Here is a 19,516-nt window from a genome sequence, read left to right as displayed (position 1 = left end):
TTACACAGCTGTGGGGTGATTTGTGTAAGTGAATTAGATAAAATCCATTCTGCAAGTACTTAGCTGGGATGTCCATTACAAGCAGAAAAGTTCACAGTAAAATGTAAGTGGATGTGTGTTGATATATCAGCTGTGACCACCTTGCTGGCAGTGCCTGTTACTGACAGAGAAACAGTTTGACCAGAAAGTCATTTTAACCCAGAATATTTATTGATGTGTTAGTAGAGACTGTGATGCTAAGGAAGCTTTACAAAATCTCTTAGATTGATTCTTAAAATTCTCCTTTCTAAGTGTTTGCTGAAATATTTCAATCCCAATTATGCACCAGCTCTCATATGGTAAGTTAGTGATTCCAATGAAACAAGGGAAGAAAACCGTATTAGAGACTGTCTGTCTTCTACGGGGTAAAACATTCTTTCAGTGATTCTTTCTCTGCTTGTATTTAGGTGGTTGGCTGCAAAGGTTTTAAACTTCGGGTTATTTGTCCTTTCGTGGTAAATGTCAGCTGCAGCACTGGCTGATTTTCTGTTTCAAGCATGTTATCACCCTGAGTGAGCACCAGGTGAACAAGGAATGCTGCAGCTGGCACTGGATTGTCACCTGATGGGTCACACTCACCTTGTACAAATGACACAAACCCATCGACCTTTTCCTTTTTGCTGAACCCTCATCCCACTGCAGAGCACCCCCTGCCCAGCCCTTTCCCTGCTCTCTGACAAGTGGGACAGAAAATCTGGGGTTGTTCCAGGGCCCCCCAGTCCTGCATCCTCAGCAGGGCCCCAGGGCTGAGGATGGAGAGTGGTGCTTGGGGCAGCCCCTCCAGGGCTCAGCGCAGGTCCCAGCACCCAGCACAGGTCCCAGCACCTTCCTCTGTGCTTTCAGTGACCTGCAAGGACCTTCAGTGAGCTCTGCTCCATCCTCGGGTTCTTCAGGAAATAAATCCATCCCTGGGATGGATTTTCTGCCCAGGGCTTCACCAGTGACTCCAGTTTGCACTCAGGTGCTGCCCCTGGGCTGTGCTGGGAGCAGTGTGGATTTCAGAGCGTGTTTCCAGAGAATCACAGGAATAAATTCAGAATTTGTTTCTGCAAATAATCTCCAATGTCTGCTTGCAATCTGCTGTTTCCACAGGAATTTTTGGCAGTGAATGTGTTTGCTTGGATTCTCACAATTGTTTTGGTAAGCATATTCTTTCCCTTGACAGGCCCCTCTTGGCAAATATTTCAAATTCCTGTCTTTCTCTTTTTACATTTTAGCTTTTTCTCAGGAATTTTAGCTGCAGCTCTTTGTTATTTCTAAGGATGGCTCTACTTGTCACTATACAATGCAGAGTTCATAGGGTTTGCACAGAATTCTTCCTCTTCCTTCGGGATACTGGGGAGATTGTGGCTAGCAGTAATGAGGGAGGAAGTCTCAAAAAAGCTGGAGGGAAATAAGCAAAAGCCAGAGTGGCTATCACGAAATTTTTGTAGGAACTGAAATTCAAAAATTCAGAATTTTTCTCTTATGGGTCCTAAATCAGGATTTCAAACAAAACTCACATTTTATTTCAATACGGAAATTTTGTAACACTGAACTTTGGTAACCTTGGAGCATTCGGGCACCATGAATGTCTTAGGGTTGCCAAACTTAATTCTGATCTCCTCAGTCCCTGGACCCTGCAGTCCCATCTATTTCCAGTCGTTTGCAAGGAACGAGTTACCCCCAGAGGCTTTGGAAGTTGAATCCATCTGGGAATCCAGCTGGGGCAATCGGGGCCAAGCTGCTGCCAGGCTCGCTGGTTACCAGCTGTACAATATCTGTAAAGGGTGAGTAGAAAACTGCTTCCCCCTAAAAGTGATAACCAGCCCTTGCCTGGAGCTCAGTGCAGAAGCCGTGCTTGAGCAGCAGGCAGGCGAGAGGGGTAATTTGGGGGAGGAACAGGAGGAACCAGGTGAGTCCAGGTGCAGAGGCCCCTGCAGAGATGGGCCCAGAGTCACTGAAAGGGGTGGGTGGAGAGGGGAGGATTCCTAAAAGTCAAGGGGAGAGTCCCGTAGGGGCAGTGGCATGCACGGAAATCCCTTTCCTGTAGGTCAGAATCTTCTCCGTTCGTTGATCTTAAGCAAAGAATATTTCACTGCATGAGTGGGCCAAAAGTATTATCCAGTATTTACACAACTCCTGGCAAAAGAAAAGGTAAATAAAATAATCTGGGTTTTGTTGCGATATTAGCGTGTTATAATTCTGATTTTTAGTTTCTGATATTGCCTACATCACCTTTAAGTGGCCCGTGTGAGGATAAAGAAGGGGTTGATAGGAAAATGCAGGGAAAAAATTAAGAGGGGTGGAAAGCTTATCAAATTTTGTTTAAAATATTACTCTTTCAGCTTTTTGGCTGAAAATAAAGAACTTGGAGAGAACTGAAAATAAGATTTTACCATAGAAGAGCAGAGTAAATGAAGAGTATCAGCTAGTTCTGGCTGCTATTTTTCTGTTATGTGTAAAATGCTGATTGATATTTGTGGCATAGTTTGGAGGGTAATTGGGAAACTCTTATAAAAATACTTACATGTAATTATTTTTATTAAAATAAGAAGTAAAGTAGCAGCTACAGAAGGTTTTTTTCGAGATTTGTGTAACTCTGAGGAAGCTGGTGAAATAGGTAATGCCTCAGTTTCCCCTGCTTGGTGCAGATAAGGTAAAAACAAACCCTTGGAGCGCCGAGCGATTTCAATCAGTGTTTTTTTAAAGCTTTCTTTGGACAGAAATACAACTTGTGCTTTTTAAAATAAATAGATGGCAGCTTTCCTTCGAAAATCTCTCTTCTTTTTCTGGAGCGTTTGAATTGCGGGCACTGGCTGTGGCTTCGATCCCTGCCCAGGTGTGCGGATTTTTGGGAGCACTGCGCTCCCCTCTCTCTCTGCTGGAGCTCCGGGACTGGGTCCCAGCGGCTCCTGGCTGCTCGTAGGACCCGGAGAGGAGCAGCAGCAGCGGGATATAAATAGAGATAAACAGAGTCCAGAATGGGACAAAGCTGGAGGAGAGAGCGTGACATCACCCGGACTCGCTCTCCACCCAAAAGGATCTGGGCTGGAGGTGCAAACGTGAGCGGGACGGGCGAGGAGCTCGCGGCTCCTTTCAGCTCCTTTCGGCTCATTTCGGAGGGCAGAGGGAGTTTTCCGGCCGGGGTGCAATAAGGAAGTGCCTTTCCCTGCCAGCACAGCTACAACTGCCTCCAGACCTCTGACAGCTGAAAGGAATTGCAAGGGAAACAGAACCACAGGGAGAAAGTTGCAGACAAGATATTTTCTTTTTGGCACGGATTGGAACAGAAGTATTTGACTTCTTTCCACGGAACAGCACAACTTCGGGATTTGATGCACTTTTCTTTGAATTTTCTGCCAGTCATGGTTATTTATTCAGAGTTAAATGAAGATATCGAAGGGTGAAGCAAGAAAATACTACTTGAAGGGTCTGGAAGGATATTTTGCCATCACTGAAGGAATGGACTTTTGAACTTGCATGGAAAATGTCCTTTCTAATACCAAAAGTAGCAACGGAAAACTTATGATTGAAATCTTACAGGAATTTGATTTCAACTGTACTTTTAACCTTAAATAGACCATGGAGAGTTTATTATCTCTACTCTGTTGCCATTATTCTTTGCTGATTTTGTTTCAGCAAAAATATCAGGTAATAATCTGAATATGGTCAGTTTTGAGGTATGCTTGGGTTTTTCCGAGCAAGTTTTGCCTCGCTGTGTCTCATTGTGTAATGTTTTGTGTGCAGGTGTACGGAAACTATTCCCAGCTACCCAAACACCCAGGTAAGGAATGCTCTATTTACACTTTATGTCCATGTGCTTAAATATTTATTTGCTTTTTTTCCAGTTTGTACTTTTTTTTAATTTCCTTAGGTAGCCCCCAAGAAACTGAGCCCATGTTTGAATGTCAGCTCTGTATTAAAAATTAATAGTCCAAAGTATCAGACTGTCCCAGTTTAAATTCAGTACCCTACTCACTGAATATTCTGAATAGAAATACATTTGGAGAAAAATGGCTTGTATTTGGTATGTGGAACAGTCCTATATACACTTGTTTATCATTACTTTCCTTGAGTGTAAGTTTCTGAATCAGAACTCTACACAGACTATTTTCTTTTTTTCCTCTCAATGTTCAGCATTTTCAATTCAATGATTTACAGTTGGATTTGCCAGCTTGTACACTTTGCAGCATTCTGGCGTGGCTTCAAGTCCTCTACCCTCCCTCCTCCCAGCCTTCACACTACAGTTTAAATCAGTTACAGACAGGATTAAGGATTTCTCGTCTGTTTTCAATGTAAAAAACCTCACTCACAGCTTATAAGGGTCTGTGTGTGTAACTGCAGAGTTCTGTTTATGTCATTAGTTTAACCTCAAGCCTCTTGGTGGTGTGCAAGTACAATTTTACTGCTTTACCGATTCATGTATTGCTTTGTGCTTCTCAGTTTTAACCATATGTAATTATTTTCAAGTAAAACACAGAGTGATGGAAAAGGCCACGTCTGTTAAAGGAGTAGCTTCAGCCTGATTGATTTCTTTTGCTCCACCTTTGCTCAAAACCAAGAAAAAGAGTCCTATTTCCTAAAAATGAGGGTTTCTGGCTGGTGGAACTAAAGGGGCCAAACCCTCCTGCAATAAATGGGCGAGTTCCACAGCACTGGTTTTGTGGTGCAGGGTGTGTGTGGAGGCATCACTGCAGGTGGTGCTGGCTGGCTTTGAACCAGGCTGGAGCAAGCCCTGGGGTTTTGTTCTGAACGGGACAGGTGCCTGTGGAAAGGATTTTGCATTCTGGGCAGCAGGTCTTTGTTTCCAGAGGTCTTCCCAGGGCTGAAGCAGGGTAAGAGCTGCTGAACTGGGAGCTGGGAAAGCCACCAGAGCAGCGTGGCTCTGGGCAGTTTCCTTTGCTCTGTCTGTATTTCCCTTCCTTGCTCTGTCTGTATTTCCCAAAATGGACTTTTGGGTCCATTTTCCCAGCTTTTACATGTAAACTCCCTGGAATATTGCTCCTCCTCATGAGTTTGTGCCAGCCATGGCAAAGCCTCTGTCGTGCTGCTGCTACTAGAGCACTTGTGCTGTGTTGTGACCCCTTGTTTTCTCCCAGGAGTTTTCTTTTATCTTTTTCTCAGTTTTTCTCATGATTTTTTTTCCTACCACCTCTTTTAACTTAAATCCTTTTTCTTCCCCCTTGGTACCAAAGGGAGATGTTCAGGGGGAGCATGAGATATTTGCATATAAGCACAGTGTGAAAGAGCAGGCATGTCCTGGGCTCTGCACAAGGGAACTGGGGGTCTGATGAACGTGGGATGGAGTGGTATTAGCACAGGTAGCTGTGTGGAAAGTTTATAATTTCCATTTCTTTTACAGCAGCCTGAATATGTTCTTTGAAGGTAGAACTAAACACATACACAGATTTAGCCTGTGTAAATGCAAAAACCCTTTTCCTATATCCCATTTCCTCAGTGTTCTTTGCCATGCTCAGCTTGGTTGAGTTTGGGTTGCCTGGAACGTTCAGATTATGTTTTGTGTGTGCTCACTGTGGGTCATTATTCTCTGGGGCTGGCAGTGTCCTCGTCCTTCCAGTGGCAGCCGTGCCTTTCTCTGTCTTCCAAGCAGGCAAAGGAGATGGATAACCACAGAACCCCATCCATTTCCATGAGACATCCCCATTTTATCTGTCTGCTCGTGTTCCCTCCTTGAGGGAGAACCTCTATGACAACTGCAAACATTTAGTTAGGTGGGCTAATAATAGATCCTGAATTAATGAATTCAGTTATGAATCATTTGCTAGATATCTGTGGTATAGTTGACTTTGGAAGCGAGTCTGTATGTTTCTTGTATCCTCACAAGATGCAGAACTTTGAGTTCTATTTCCTCAGATCTGTAATTGCTTGTTGTGGAGTTTAGCAATTTTATCAACTTTGCACTCCTAATGAAAAAATAAATCTTAGGATCCCATCTGTGTCACACCTCAGAAACTGCACCATGAGGATGGAGGCCATCAAACTGCTCTCCAGGGCGGGCATTAGGCACTTTGAGGATGAAAGTAAAGTTTTTGCACCTTCATATCCATGATACAAAATTCTGTTGTGTATCCAGGACATTAAAATGATAGAACAAGTATCAAACAGGCAAAGTGCTTTGATCTCAAAAGTGAAGAAAGGTGTGGGAAAAACTGCAGAAGTCAAAGGACACTGCTTGTGACTTGGGTTAATTTGCTCATTAGGTGTGGGGAGATTCTGTACGGTGCTTGACAGCTGGAATGGGGTTTAACAAACTTTTATCTGTCAGCTTCACACCTCGGTCTCTTGCAAGATTGCTTGGGAATGAAAAACGATTGTAGGGCAGAGAACAACAGAGAGGGGGTAGTGGAAATCCTTGCTCTCCTTGTCCCTGGCATCCTTTGTGTTACCTCTGGAGGAAGCAGGAGCAGTAATATTTGCTGGAGAGGCTGAACGTTCCCTCGCGCATTCCCATCCCAGTGCTTTGGGCTGTCCACCAGGTGCTTGAAACCTCAATAAAATCTTGAAATTACTCTTGAATGACTCCTCAGCTGTTACTTCAGTGAATGCTTCCAGGTACACGAGCAGAGATTTTGTCAGAGATTGTTACACGTTTTGCAATTAAAATGAAAATCAGTTGGGATTTAAACACAGGTTTTCTGCAGTGGTTAATCAGTTATATGGCTTTAATCTACTCTGCTGCTTTGATTTATGATCCCGCTTATGTGCCACACTTGATTTACATAAAATATTTTGGTTTACTTAACCTTTTGACGTCTTTTATGGTTATTTTCTGTGGAGACTTGTTGCACACCTGGTTGGTCCTTTATTTAATAATCTTTTAACCTATGTTTCTTGAAAGGGTTCAAAGTCCTGGCGTCAGCTTCCCATTACTGGCCGTTGGAAGATGTGGATGGAATTCATGAGTTTCGGGATACGAATGGAGGTAGACGGAGCATTCCCTGACAATGGCAATAACAGAACTATCTGTGACTCTCTGTAATTAGAAGGGGGAGCAGGAGAAGAGCAAGGGGTTGACTTTTGTGGCTCAGAGGTTGAGATTTTTTTTCCCAGTTAATGTTTTCACAGTGCTCCGATATCCAAATGATGTTGTATTTGTGAGCTGATTTTTATGGAGTATTCTCCGAGGTTTTATGAGCTGTCTGTGCATTGTTGAGGTTATAAAGAGAAAAGGTTTATGATCCAAAGAGTCATTGAAATCACACTGTTATTAGTTGGTTTGGTGCATGCACAGCATGCTCTAGGACATTCAGTGTCTGAGATCTTTGGCTCTGCAGCAGGGAAATGTCTCTTTCCTTTTGATTTTGGAAGGAGTTAAATGCCTGAGCTCCCCCTGCACTTCTGAGCATTGCATGTAGTGTCTATAGAAAGAAAAGTGTAAGCTCTCCTCTGGATACCTCTTACTCATTTTTATCTGCTCTTGGGTATTTCCTCAAGAGCAGTATTGCAGCATTAGTTCATATTAATTCAATTCTTTTTCCAGCTGGGCAAAATCAGGAGAGATTTGCTGAGGCAAAGCTCTCACTGATCTGCAAGAGTTAGTTGTCAGGACTGTGGGATCCGGAGGGAATGATATCAAAGGGCTGTTTCCAGGGGTGTCAGGTGATGCAATGAAGGAGCTCCTCCAGACCCCTCCAGAGTTATGGGCTTGCAGGGCCGTTCCTTCCAGATGAAATGTTCAGCTGAGCTCTGCCTCCTTCTGAGACTCAGAGGTCCCTTAGTAATTTCCACATGAGCTGTTTTTTCTCTGCTGATGCTTTAGCCAATTCCACGTGGTGCTGATGTGCGTCCCCAGTGCTCCTCACACGATGTCTGCTGTGATTCCCCAGCATTCCCCAAACCTGTGCCCTCCCCAGAACCCCTCACTCGTGGCTGCCCCAGCTCACAGCAGAGCTGTTCTGTGCTGGTGCAAGGAGTGGCTGCTCTGCTACCCCTGGGGGCTGCAGTGTCTGTACCCACAAAATCCCTGCAGAAGGTTAAACCTGGAGATGCAGACCTTTACAGCCCTATGTGGAAAACTCTAACAGAAGTGCAGAGTTATTGCTCTTTATTACACAAAAATGGCAGTATCAAGCTCTGGTCCTAAGTGGAGAAAAAGATCCATAAATATTGATATCCTTTTATTGTAGAGGTCTTCAAGTATTTTAAGGCTAAACTTTGACCTATCTTTCCACGAAATTTCTGAAAGGAATGAAGTTGCCTGACCAGAAATATATCTGGGCAATATTCTGCTTCCATTAGAAGCTGATGGCAGCATTCTTACTGACTTCAATAGAATAATGATTTGGCTTTAAAAAGTTGCCACATAAGTTCTCTAAAAGTGTGTTAAAGTAATCTTCTGACGCTGGACTTCCCATAGTTTCAAAAAGAGTGAAGTGCTCTGTATCTAGCACTGTTTTGGCAATCATGTTACAAAGTTGTTTTGAAAGTGCTTGAAAATCGCATATAAAAAGTATAGCACTTGGAAAAAGAAAATTGCTGTTAGATTGTTTTTCAAGTTTTGTTAAATTACATTATTTCAGCAAAATTCAGAAATATTTTTAGTATCTTGGAAGAGATAAAGCAGAACAGATGAAGTTCCTGATCCTATAAACCTTCACTTGCAGGAATGGGACGGGCTCTCAAGAGCAATCTCTTTTGACTCCTATTATGACATGGTGTTAAAGAAATTGATAAATGAGCCAGCTGCATGACTTTGCTGAAAAACTTTGGAGGACTTTGTCTTACTATAATTTGCAGGGAATGCCAGTGGCCAGAGGTCCTTGTCTCTGCAGTGCAATTCTGGCAATGCTCAATTCTCTCTTCAGTGTTGCACTGGACAGCTCAAATTCCTCTCAGTTGCTTTTATTGTGTCTTATAAGACACAGATATTATTTCAGCTGCCTCCAGCAGAGGTTTTATGTATCTCTCTGATATTTGATATGTAAGAAATCTTTCTTTATTGTTGTAATCTACTGCAGGTGACAATTTGCTTGTTTTTGAGTCCATTCTGATTACACAACTCTTCTGTTTATTGCAGAATCTTTCTTGTTTTTCCACTCATCATATCATGCAATTATTTTCATTCCATGTTTCTCCTCTTAAATCCTTGAAGCATCATAATCTGTCCGTCACGTTAATCCATTTTATTTGTTGAAGTCATTGTGTGTGAAGCCAGATTTATCTCTCTCAAAGCATTCGTGTTGTGAGAGTGTGTCAGCAAATTAATGTTTTGGACATCTCAGCACTAGAAGCAATTGAAGGGAACAGCAAATAAAAAGAAAGTGGCCATACTCAGGTTTTTCATCTGACCCCGTGTTTTCCATGCATTTTTATCTTGAGGTTTTTGTGTGTATTTTTCTTTTCCTAAGAGCATTTGTCTTTTTGTTCTGTGAGCTCAGTTGGTCTAAATCCCAAATCAATGTCTCTCCATCTACTTTCATGGGCTTTTCATCAAGCTTTATTTGCCTGCCCAGGGTAAACAATTACAGTGTGCAAGATACTGTTAAATTTTCAAAATCAGAAAAGAAAGTTAGAGAATAAAACTTTATTGTCAGATATAAAAAAGTTGGGGCTTTTCTTATATTTAGTGGAGTTTCTTGTATTTTAATTTGGGCCCATTGCTCTTATCTGCTCACTGGGTGCAAATAAGGAGAGCCTGGCTCTGTCTTTAGATCTCCAGCTGAGCATTTTTACACCTTGATGAGACCCTGAGCCCTCAGGTCTCCAGGCTGAGCAGTCCCAGCACTCTCAGCCTGTCCCTGGCCTTGCTCCAGTATGTCCACGTCTCTCTTCTACTGGGGCGCCCAGAACTGGACACGGGGCTTGAACTGCCATGGCTTTTGCACCACTATAATGATTTTTATTTTACATGCAGTGTTCTTTGCCAACAGGAATATATTACAGAGCCCTTCATCTGCAGTTGGATTTTTTATGGTTTTTTCTTTTCAGTAACTGTGAAGGAAATGTTACTTTAGTGATTTTGCATTCCCTTGTGCAGATGAAGCCCATGACACTCCCAGCTCCTCAGGAGAAGTGCTTGTGTGATCATTTTAAAGGCCACTCATCAACAAATCTGTGATTTGTGCTGTGTTGAGAGATATGAACTGGCCAATTCATTACTGATTATGTTTATTCATTGTTTTGCTTATTTGCTTATTTTCTTTTGTTGTTCCACCCAGCTCTAAGAATCCACAACTTCACTGTGCTTCCTTCCCATAACTCTACCTTTGTATATACCAATGACTCTGCCTACTCTAACTTCTCTGCAACTGTAGGTGAGGATTTACTCGTTTTTTTTTGTTCTGCATTTGTCAGGTTTGGATGGTTCTTGTAACATTGGATTCAGAGTTAACTCTGAGTTTTGGTTCAAGGGTCATGTGGTAAAGTCTGTTTATTGTTACTACACTGTCAGACATTATTGGGAAAGCACTCCTGCAATGTTACCTGGATTGCTGGAATGCTGGGAGTGGCATCCCCACGTGAATCCCATGGGAGGATGGGCCCCAAGGGTTCTCCAAAACCTAAAAAAATTTCTATTGGGCTTAAAAGAAACAGAGGTGACACTTCAGAGGAATATATGAGAATAAACAGGTTAATTTTTTTCTTGTCTTTCAAGGCTAAAATGGAAAAGAATCCCTCTGTTTTCCACTGTTTAATGATAGTTTTTAGAGGACATATTAAGAAAGACAAATGCAAGCAAATTTGCAAAGCCTGGAAGTGAGATCTTGTCAGTCATGACAGCCTTGGTTAACATGATGGTTTATTTTGGTTTGTTTTTATGAGAAGCAATATCTGTATATATATGTTCTTTTATTAGTTTTTTTTAATATCAACACACTAGGGGATTGAAGCAAGAACAGAAAATGACACCTCACCAGGCAGAAACCTGACAGACTGGAAACCAGTTACAGCTGCAGCAGCTTAGAGTCACTTAATTTCAGTCACTTGAATTTGTGCTGCGTAGGTGCAATTGAAATGTGACCTCGTGCCCACTTTACACTTAGGTATTAACTCACATCAAGCTGTTGGAAAATCTGACCTAAGGAGAGGGATGGAAATGGTAAAACTGTCATTTGGGCTGCTCAGATAGTAAGAATTTTATATTGGAATACTAAACCCACTGTTTTTTTACTCTCTAACAGTAAAGGTATGCTGGCAAATGCGAACTCTATTAACGATGAACTTCAAATGACCCAAATTCCTTTCAGTCCTCTCTTATCTGCTTTATAGACCATTTGCATAGTTCTCACATAATAAAATATGTTCAATGGGAACATTATAAAGAGTGACACCGATGGCAAAGGAAATGCTAAGGAAACAGAAATGCATTACCTTATGGGAATTTTTCTGGGGTAGATGAATTTATAATTCCCGTGCCTTGAGAAGAACTTAGAAATGCTTGATTTGCTCCACAGTACACACTCACATTTTTAAGAGAAACTAAATTTTATCTGTCAGTTAGAGGCAGGACTTGATGGTCCCCTCCTCAAAGGGAGGGGAAGATACCTGAAAACTGACATTTAAATAAGGATTTGGAATGAACCAAGAGAATATTGACACTTGCATTTACTGCATTCATTCAGAAAAGGAAAATGTATTCTCACTGCTGGAGTTCCCTTGGAGCAGCTCTTCTCTTCACATTTTTCCAGAAGAAATTATGAAGAAGGGAGTTAAAGGTTCTGAATCTCCACAGTCCTTACAGAAATGCCACCCCAAACAATGGTGGTAACACAAAATCCCACACAGAACAATTAACATTCTGCCTGCTCAGGCACAGACAATTTCATATTCCATGTTCTGTGGAGTGAGAGCATTTTAACACAGCAGAATGTTTCGATGGTGATTTTTGATTGTGATTTCCTATTGTGCTCATTGCTAAAATCAGTCAGGACAAATGAGAACAGCTTCCCATCATCATCTGTCAGCTGCAGTCTCAGACCTCAGTGAGGTTCCTGTAGTAAACAAGTGTCAGGTTTTTTGAGTTAAGAGGATTCACGTGCTCTAGCTGGTAGGAGATGAATCAACAGTGCTTTTCTTTGGGAGGGAACACAACAAAATCACAAGAAAATTAGTCATTATCCATGTTAGACAAAGAAATTGCCTTTCCAAGTGACAAGGATACCACAGCAAAGGATGACTGAAAAGGAGATAATTTCTGTCTTGTGAGTGTACATTGTCAAGTAAATTTCATTTACTTTATAGTGAAAAGTGGGGTTTGATCACTAATTTGCCCTTCCAAAAAAATGAAAAAAAAAAAAAACCCACTATTTTGTTACATTTTAATTGGTTAAAGAATTTCTTTACTAGCTCAGCCTAACAGTAAGACACCTCTAGGAAGTATCTCAGAACTCTGGAAAGCATAAAGTTTACTCAGATTACTTTAAAATAATCATTTTTGGGTGTACGGCTTCTGTCAAACAGTCTTAGTTAGCCACAGAGCTGAGTGGATATAACATTTGCAAACTTGAAAGAAAAGAGATCTCTGTGTGGTCTTTAAGAAATACAGCAACAAACCACTGACAAACCAGAACAGACAAAAAGAAACTGAACAAACTGAAACTGTCAAACTGAAACAAAAACTACGAAAAAGGAAAACAAACACAAAAAATAACAAAAACATATAGCTGGAACAAGATAAACAGGAGCTATAGGAGTCTGTTAAACTCGTGTTTCCAGGAAGTTTTCCTTTATGTAAATGTTAAACTGTATTTTGCTTTTGCTTTAGATATTGTAGAAGGAATGGTGAACAAAGGAATTTACGTCACTAAAAAGAAAGGAGTCACCTTTCTCTTCTTTGGAAGTTATCGAAATTCTTGCATTAGTAATCCAGAGGCTTGTGGACCTGAAGGTGAGCAAATTCATTAATTATTATTGACTTTTCTTTTGCTGCCAAATTATATTATTCAATAATCATTGTTCCTTTCCTCCTTGGAAAGAAATCTAAAAATCTTACTTGACACTTTATTGACTTTTAAAAAAATTGAGAGTTGGTTGCTGAAAATTTAGTCTTTTCTAACTGCAATTTAAATTAGAACTGATTACAGCTACTCAGGTTCAGTGTGGCTTAGCAGGAACAGGCTTGGGGGTTTTAGATTTATCTCTAGAGATAAGAAAATTTTTAGGTCTCTGGAGTTATGGAATCCATTTTTCCTCATAGATGCTTAAATCTCTTCATTCTGTTTCTCTTCCTTCTCCATTGGGTTAGGATCACAAAATGCCACGTTTGACAAGTGTTAGTTACAGAGGATGATTAAAACTGTGTGAGACATTCCAAACAAGTGTTTGCCCAGTCACTAACACAGGGCATTCACTAGGGATTTGAAATTCCACGGAAATGGAAGGTTCCATAGAGAATGGGGGCCCTCTCTACGAACTCCAGCAGTCCCTAAACTTGAGCAGCATTGTTAATATTGAATTTTCTTGCTTTCATTGATTCAGGCCATCCTTCAGATGGGTAACGTAGCTTGAAATAGGATCTTTTTTTTGAGCTGCTGAAGCAAGAGCTGCTTGTGAACTTTGTAAGCAAGTAGGAGATGCTCTGAGAGCAGCTGGTACCCAAGAGTGTTAGAGAAAGGAATTCAGTATCCTACTGCAGGTGTGTTTTGTGATACGTGCTGCATCTTTTCATACTTTTTTTTGTGCCACTGGGAAATAAAAATCATCCGGAAGTCACATTTTTTCAACATCTATAGTACAACGTAACAATCAGAATAAATAATTTTTATAGTACCAGAGCAATTCCAGTATCTCACAAACAAGAACATTAAAGGCATAAAACATTGCAATGTTCAGTAGATAAAATGTGAGGAGAAGAAATCATATAAACAATAAACACTCAGTCACTGTAGTGGGTATTAATATAAGCCAAAAAAAAGAAAAAAAAGCCAACACCCTTTTGTCTAAAGAGTGTAGCTGTGTTTTTTTCAAATCAAATGCACCTGTGGCAAGGGTAAGGTGTAATTTTATTCCAGCTGCTGTTGTTTAACCATCCCTTGATGTGTTTGTTGTGTTTGTGTGAAGCTGGTGTCAAGCACACTCAACCAGGGAATGTGTCCTGAAAGGGTGTTGGGATCTTTCCAGATGAAATGCAACAACCCATGACACAAAAATCCCGGTGTTTCTTCTAAGGCTGAATTTTGTAACATTTCAGGACTATTATTTTCACTTGAGAAAACAAATTCTTCTTGCTTTTGAAATGTTGAGACATTCTTCCCCCGCTTTGCTCCTTCCCAAGCAATCTTTAAACAATGGTTTTCTGTAAGCACTTTCGGGCTCATTGAAGTGGCATTTTCAGTCAAAAGAAACATTTGTGAAAGATGCAAGAGAATGTTCTCTATTCATTGGTTTGAACTCATCACAGAAGCTGTGTCTAGTCAATATATGTGAAGTTGAAATAAAAAAATATTTTAAAAAGCATCCCTGTAAAAAGTAGATGTGTGTTTATCGTGCCTTTAATTTTTTATTTGTAGTTTCTGAATTTCCTGATCCAAAGTACACATAAGGGCTGAGTTCCAGTTTTCTTGTGGCTATAGGGTGGTACAATAGGAAAACGAAGGGAGACATGTTTATTTGATTTAAACTGCTAGAGCACTGTTGATTTTAAAAATGCTGTCCTGGTTTATGCCATCCGATGATCTTTCCTCAGAAGCATTCCCACTGTCTGTGTTCTACATATTGGAAATTTTTAATTGCACTCATTTTTCTCATTAAAGTCTCCTTTCCCTTGCTTTCATCAGGAGTAACATTCTCCTTTTTCTGGAAGACTCAAGACCAACAGGCTAAACTTCTCCCTGCCTCTGGTGGACGAGTAATTTCCAGTGGTTTCAAAATCTGTTCAAACGAAGGTGAAGGCTCCGTGGAATTTTACACCCGTGGGGATGCAATGATGAAGTGGAAAGCAAGCTTTAGTCCACCAGGTAAAGTTTATATATTTAAAAAACCCCCAGTTTCTTTGTTACGTTTTGCTTTATTCTTGCAGTCAGAGGTAGTGACAAGAGCACAACTCCAGGAAAGAAAAGTGGGTATGTAAGAATAGCTACAGACCTCTGTGCTTAAGAATTCTCTTGGTGTGGGGAGGGAGCAATAAAGTGCACACTGAAAAGCAGTGGTATTGTACTGTAGAACATTTTTCATTCAGTAGCAGGCCTTGGATCCAGCTTCCAGTGGTTTCTGGAGTGGAGTCCTTATTGACATCAGCGGGTCCATGCGTGTATAGATGGAAACGTGAGCAAAGAATGCAGATTAATCCCTGACAGCTCCCAGTGTATTCTGAAGCTGGTGGGCTGTTCTCTGCTGCTTGCTGAATTAAGGCTTTATTTGGTAACTCTCTAACTGGCTGTTTGGTGCTTTCATAGTCCTGTTTTCTGTGGAGTGTCAGGTTTTCTATGCCAAGCCATAGTATTAGCAAACATTTTGGTGTATCACGTATCTCACTGCTTCTATCCAAACTGTGCATTCTTGGGAGCAGTAATATCTACTGACCAGAACAAATTCTGGTCTTCTAGTAATGCTAATGGCATTCCATAAATATTTTCTTGCCCTAATTTGCCTACCTATTCATTGTTAAAGTATGACTCATAGTACCAGTTTTATAAAGCTTAATGAATCCGTTTAGAAATCTCATTTTAAGAGAAAAGCTGCTAAATGGCAAAAAAAATTCACACGTTTGTGGATTATCCAATCCAAATGAAAATTAATATTATGTTTTCTGCCTCTCAAACATAACAAAGGAACTGTGACAACTTTTGAGCAGTTTATTTACTTGTTCTCCAGCTCTTGCAGTCTTTGTGCCGCTCTTGCTGAGCTGAGTTTTGAGGCAGTACTGAAGAGACCTCAAATCTTGGCCAGTAACACTCAGCAGGCATAATTTATGGAGCTGCAGTGAGCCCAGGTTTAGACAAAAGCTGATGGGCATCCGGCCAAGGCATGGGCTTCCCCAGGGGGGTAAAGATTAATATACACGGGATCAGCATTCAATAATTCACTCTGAGCACTTCCTAAGCAGCTCCATGGCATTGCAAAAGTCAGCAAAACCACATCCAGCAGGAGAAGGGCTCTGAATGGAATTGATTCATGGATTTTGCTGTGACTTTTAATGCTTTGCAGGTCCTTATTGGACTCATATTCTCTTTACTTGGAAGTCAAGAGAAGGACTGAAGGTCTATGTCAATGGGACTCTGAACAGCACTGATCCAGACGGGAAAGTTTTCTACGATTACGGAGACCCCGGCGCAAATCTCCTGACTGGGACAGAGGGGGATCAGACCAAGCGCTACGTGAACGGGGCTTTCGATGAATTCGTCATCTGGGAAAGGGCCCTGACCCCGCACGAGATTGAGCAGTACTTTACAGCTGCCATTGGTGAGTAGGAGCACGGCTGCAGCCCATCAGCTGTCAAGATGCTGACTTTAAAGCATTCAGTGTGCAGGACTTGTGTTTGTTTTGCATCTCTTTGCTATTGGATAGAGCTTGTAGAGGCAGAAAAAGTCAGGGATGAATGTCACTGGAACACTCAGCTGTCTTTGGATGTGCAGTCCTCTTTCCTCGGGTTCTAGCTCCTCACCTGAAGTGGTAGAGACTTATTAACTCACGTTTGCTTGTGAACCAAAAGGAGAGATCAGCTGAAATGTAATAGAAGTTCTGATGCATGCCTGGAAATGAGGATGTCTGTGTTTGTGACTTCCAGGTTTGATTACACTAATCAAATATGTACAAAATATATTTTATAAAAAAGGATAAACTAGCTTATGTACAATTGAAGTCACCGCAATAGAAAACCTTTCACCTATGGTATATAATGAAGCAATCGATTTGATTTGCCACAAAAATTGTGGCAAATAAAATAAGTTTTGCTAAGTTTTTTATATTAAACCCTTTTTATTTTAAGAAATTATTCCCATGAAAGTCTTCAAAACTTCTGATTGGGGTAGTATTCATTTGGTAGTCATTTGATACAGGAAATGGCTTTAATATCTTTTAAAAGTTTATAATGCCCTGGTCATGGTGGAAAAAATGCTTTTGTATTTGGCTGCTGTATCTTTCACAACAATTGACGGTTACTATAACACTGTCCAGCCCAAAGCTACCATTAATCACACTCTTTGATTAATGTACTAAAGAAGAATGTTGTGTTGCTAAACTCAAGAGCAGCAGATTTTCAGATGTCCCCGATTCATCAATTTGTGTGCCCTGTTCCACTGTCAGGGAAGTATGGCTTAAATAAATACAGGGAGATCTCTTTTTTTAACCCCCTGAATTCTTGTGAACTCCCAGCACTCACCCTCTGATCCCTCCATCCTCCCATCTCCCCTCTGACAAATCGGGGCATCATGGGAGGCCCTTTCCACTGAAGCAAGTCCTGTTCAGGGCTCCAGTTTCCACTCCTTTCCTCTACTTTGGTTTGGGAAGGTCTTAGTGGGGCTCAAAATCTCTGACTGCTGGACATTAATGTTTTTTTAGCTCCCTTCTGAAGCCCTGCAGAAAGTGTTGGGCTGAAGTCCAGATTCTGCTGAAGTCCAAATTTTTTAACAGTTGTACAGAATTTTTCCTGCATCCCACCTTTAATCCCTGCTGGTTTTTAGGAGGCTGTACAGCAAACTCCTTGATTTACACAATTGAGATGTTCATGCCATGAGCTTCTGTGACTTTACTGCAATTTGCATGGCATTAATTGTTGTGTTGATGGGCTTTTTCCCTAAAATCCTAGTTCACAGATTTTTCAGTGTCATGTGGAACTATCAGAATGCTGTGAAAAATAAATTTATAGACCCTTAATTCAAAATGAAGCTTGATGTGTATTTTCTAGGGGCTTAGGAATTAAAATGTAAAGGGATGCCAGGTATATATTCTTTTTAATTAGTCAGAAGAATTCCAAGCCAACATTATTTTAATGTCATCAGGTGTTTTGGAGCACTTGAGAAATGGGGAAATTTAATCTTTGGCTTTTCTCCTCAAAGACTGATCAGATTTTATAAAATTTCCCACTTAATGTATGAAATCAGAACATTCTTAGAGGAAGCAATGGGTATTACAACAGTAATCAATGTAGTAAAGAAAGGTTGTTATATCTATTGATAGATTTTGGAGAATTTACAGCAGGGTTGAAGAGGGGTGATGTGCTTTGACATAAGAAACTTAATAGGACAGAATGTTTTTTAATTGAATGAACAATCATGTTCCTTTTGGATCTGCAAGAGAAACGTGTCCTGTGCATGCAGCTAACGTTGGATTGCACTGAAATCCCACACTCCTGGCAAATAATAACTAGTAAGATGTAGATTAGAAGAAAATTTTATTTCTCTGTCACAAATGACTAATAAATCACTTTGCACAGAAAGGAATCAATATTTTTAAAATGGAGCAACTGGAAGCTGTCCAAAATCAGGTTTATTCTTTCTGTCTTGACAAGTAATTTATGCTATGCTCATATGGTAATTTTCAGTGGATGCAGTGCAAGTGGGGGACACTCATTAGCAAAGCCTGGCTGATTAACAGCAGCCTTGCTGTGCTTGATATCAGCCTGCAAACACCTCAAAGAGACATTATCTGTAACGTGCTCAAACAGCAAATCTGCTGCTTTCAGTTAGAACTGATTCAGCCTGAAGTGCAAATATATATAAATATGTCTGATATAAAAAATTCAGGTTTGTTAGCGCTCTCCTTTGTGTTTGTATTTCCCCAGGTGTGCAGGTTTTGCTTCCTTCGACACTTCCGTGGTCTCTGATGACAACCACTACAAGCCCCGTGGTAGGACAGTGCTCAGAACTCTTTTCCATAGTGTCAGAATGTGAATATTACACAGCCACAGACCCTCCTCCCTCCCTTCCCTCCACTCCCTCCCCTCCCTGGCGTGTGCTGTGCCCCAAGCTCCCGGCTGGGGTCCAGCCCTGAGTGCTGATCCCACCCAGGGTAACGTGTGCTGCGTTGTGTCTCTGCTGCAGCTCCCCACCAACGCTTACCACCCCATCATCACCGACCTGAGCCAGGAGAGGGGCAGCTCCTACTCCCCCAGCACCATGCTGGGCTACCTGCAGAACGTGTCCTTCAGCTTGCCCAACAAATCCTTGTCAGAAAACACTGCCCTGAGCCTGACTGAGGTAAGGATGGGCTCCCAGGTGACACTGACATTTCTCCAGAACCTGGAATATCAAGTGCAGCTTTGAAAGTTTTTGCTCACTGGAGAAAATACCCATGAAAAGAGCAGTGGCTGCTTTAGGGAGTAGCAGAAGTTGAGTGACAACCAGAGAAAAGAGTTTAAAGGTCTCACTGGTCCTTGGAAATATTATTTAATGCCTTTGTATCTCTCACTACATGGAAGACATAGAGGGGCTAGGTCTCTTCTCCCAAATACCAAGGACAAGAAGAAATGGCCTCAAGTGGTGCCAGGGGAGACTTAAATTGGATCTTAGGGAAAAATTCTTCCCTGAAAGGGTTGTCAAGCACTGAAACAGCCTGCCCGGGGAAGTGTGGAGTCACTATCCCTGGAAATATTTAAAGG

General features: G+C 41.2%; 1 protein-coding gene across 10 annotated transcripts in view; it reads left to right on the top strand.

Moving 5' to 3' along the window:
• The first annotated feature begins 2,057 nt into the window (after positions 1-2,057).
• The window catches only part of ADGRD1 (adhesion G protein-coupled receptor D1), a 135,470-nt gene continuing 118,011 nt past the window's right edge, over positions 2,058-19,516 (top strand). For 5 of the 10 annotated variants that reach the window (XM_069030908.1, XM_069030910.1, XM_069030915.1 and 2 more), the window contains exons 1-8: positions 3,082-3,672; positions 3,769-3,805; positions 6,881-6,964; positions 12,746-12,868; positions 14,757-14,936; positions 16,126-16,380; positions 18,701-18,765; positions 18,960-19,115. In XM_069030908.1, the coding sequence (XP_068887009.1) occupies positions 3,604-3,672; positions 3,769-3,805; positions 6,881-6,964; positions 12,746-12,868; positions 14,757-14,936; positions 16,126-16,380; positions 18,701-18,765; positions 18,960-19,115 (969 nt within the window). In that variant the 5' untranslated portion in view covers positions 3,082-3,603. Of the gene's footprint in view, positions 2,176-3,081; positions 3,673-3,768; positions 3,806-6,880; positions 6,965-9,735; positions 9,794-10,199; positions 10,296-12,112; positions 12,183-12,745; positions 12,869-14,756; positions 14,937-16,125; positions 16,381-18,700; positions 18,766-18,959; positions 19,116-19,516 lie in introns of those variants that run through there. The other 5 variants (XM_069030918.1, XM_069030912.1, XM_069030909.1 and 2 more) reach the window with 5 other exon arrangements.

This window comes from Aphelocoma coerulescens, chromosome 15 (genome assembly GCF_041296385.1).
Source record: "Aphelocoma coerulescens isolate FSJ_1873_10779 chromosome 15, UR_Acoe_1.0, whole genome shotgun sequence".
NCBI classification, from domain to species: domain Eukaryota; kingdom Metazoa; phylum Chordata; class Aves; order Passeriformes; family Corvidae; genus Aphelocoma; species Aphelocoma coerulescens.
This window is presented reverse-complemented; position numbering and strand designations above follow the sequence as displayed.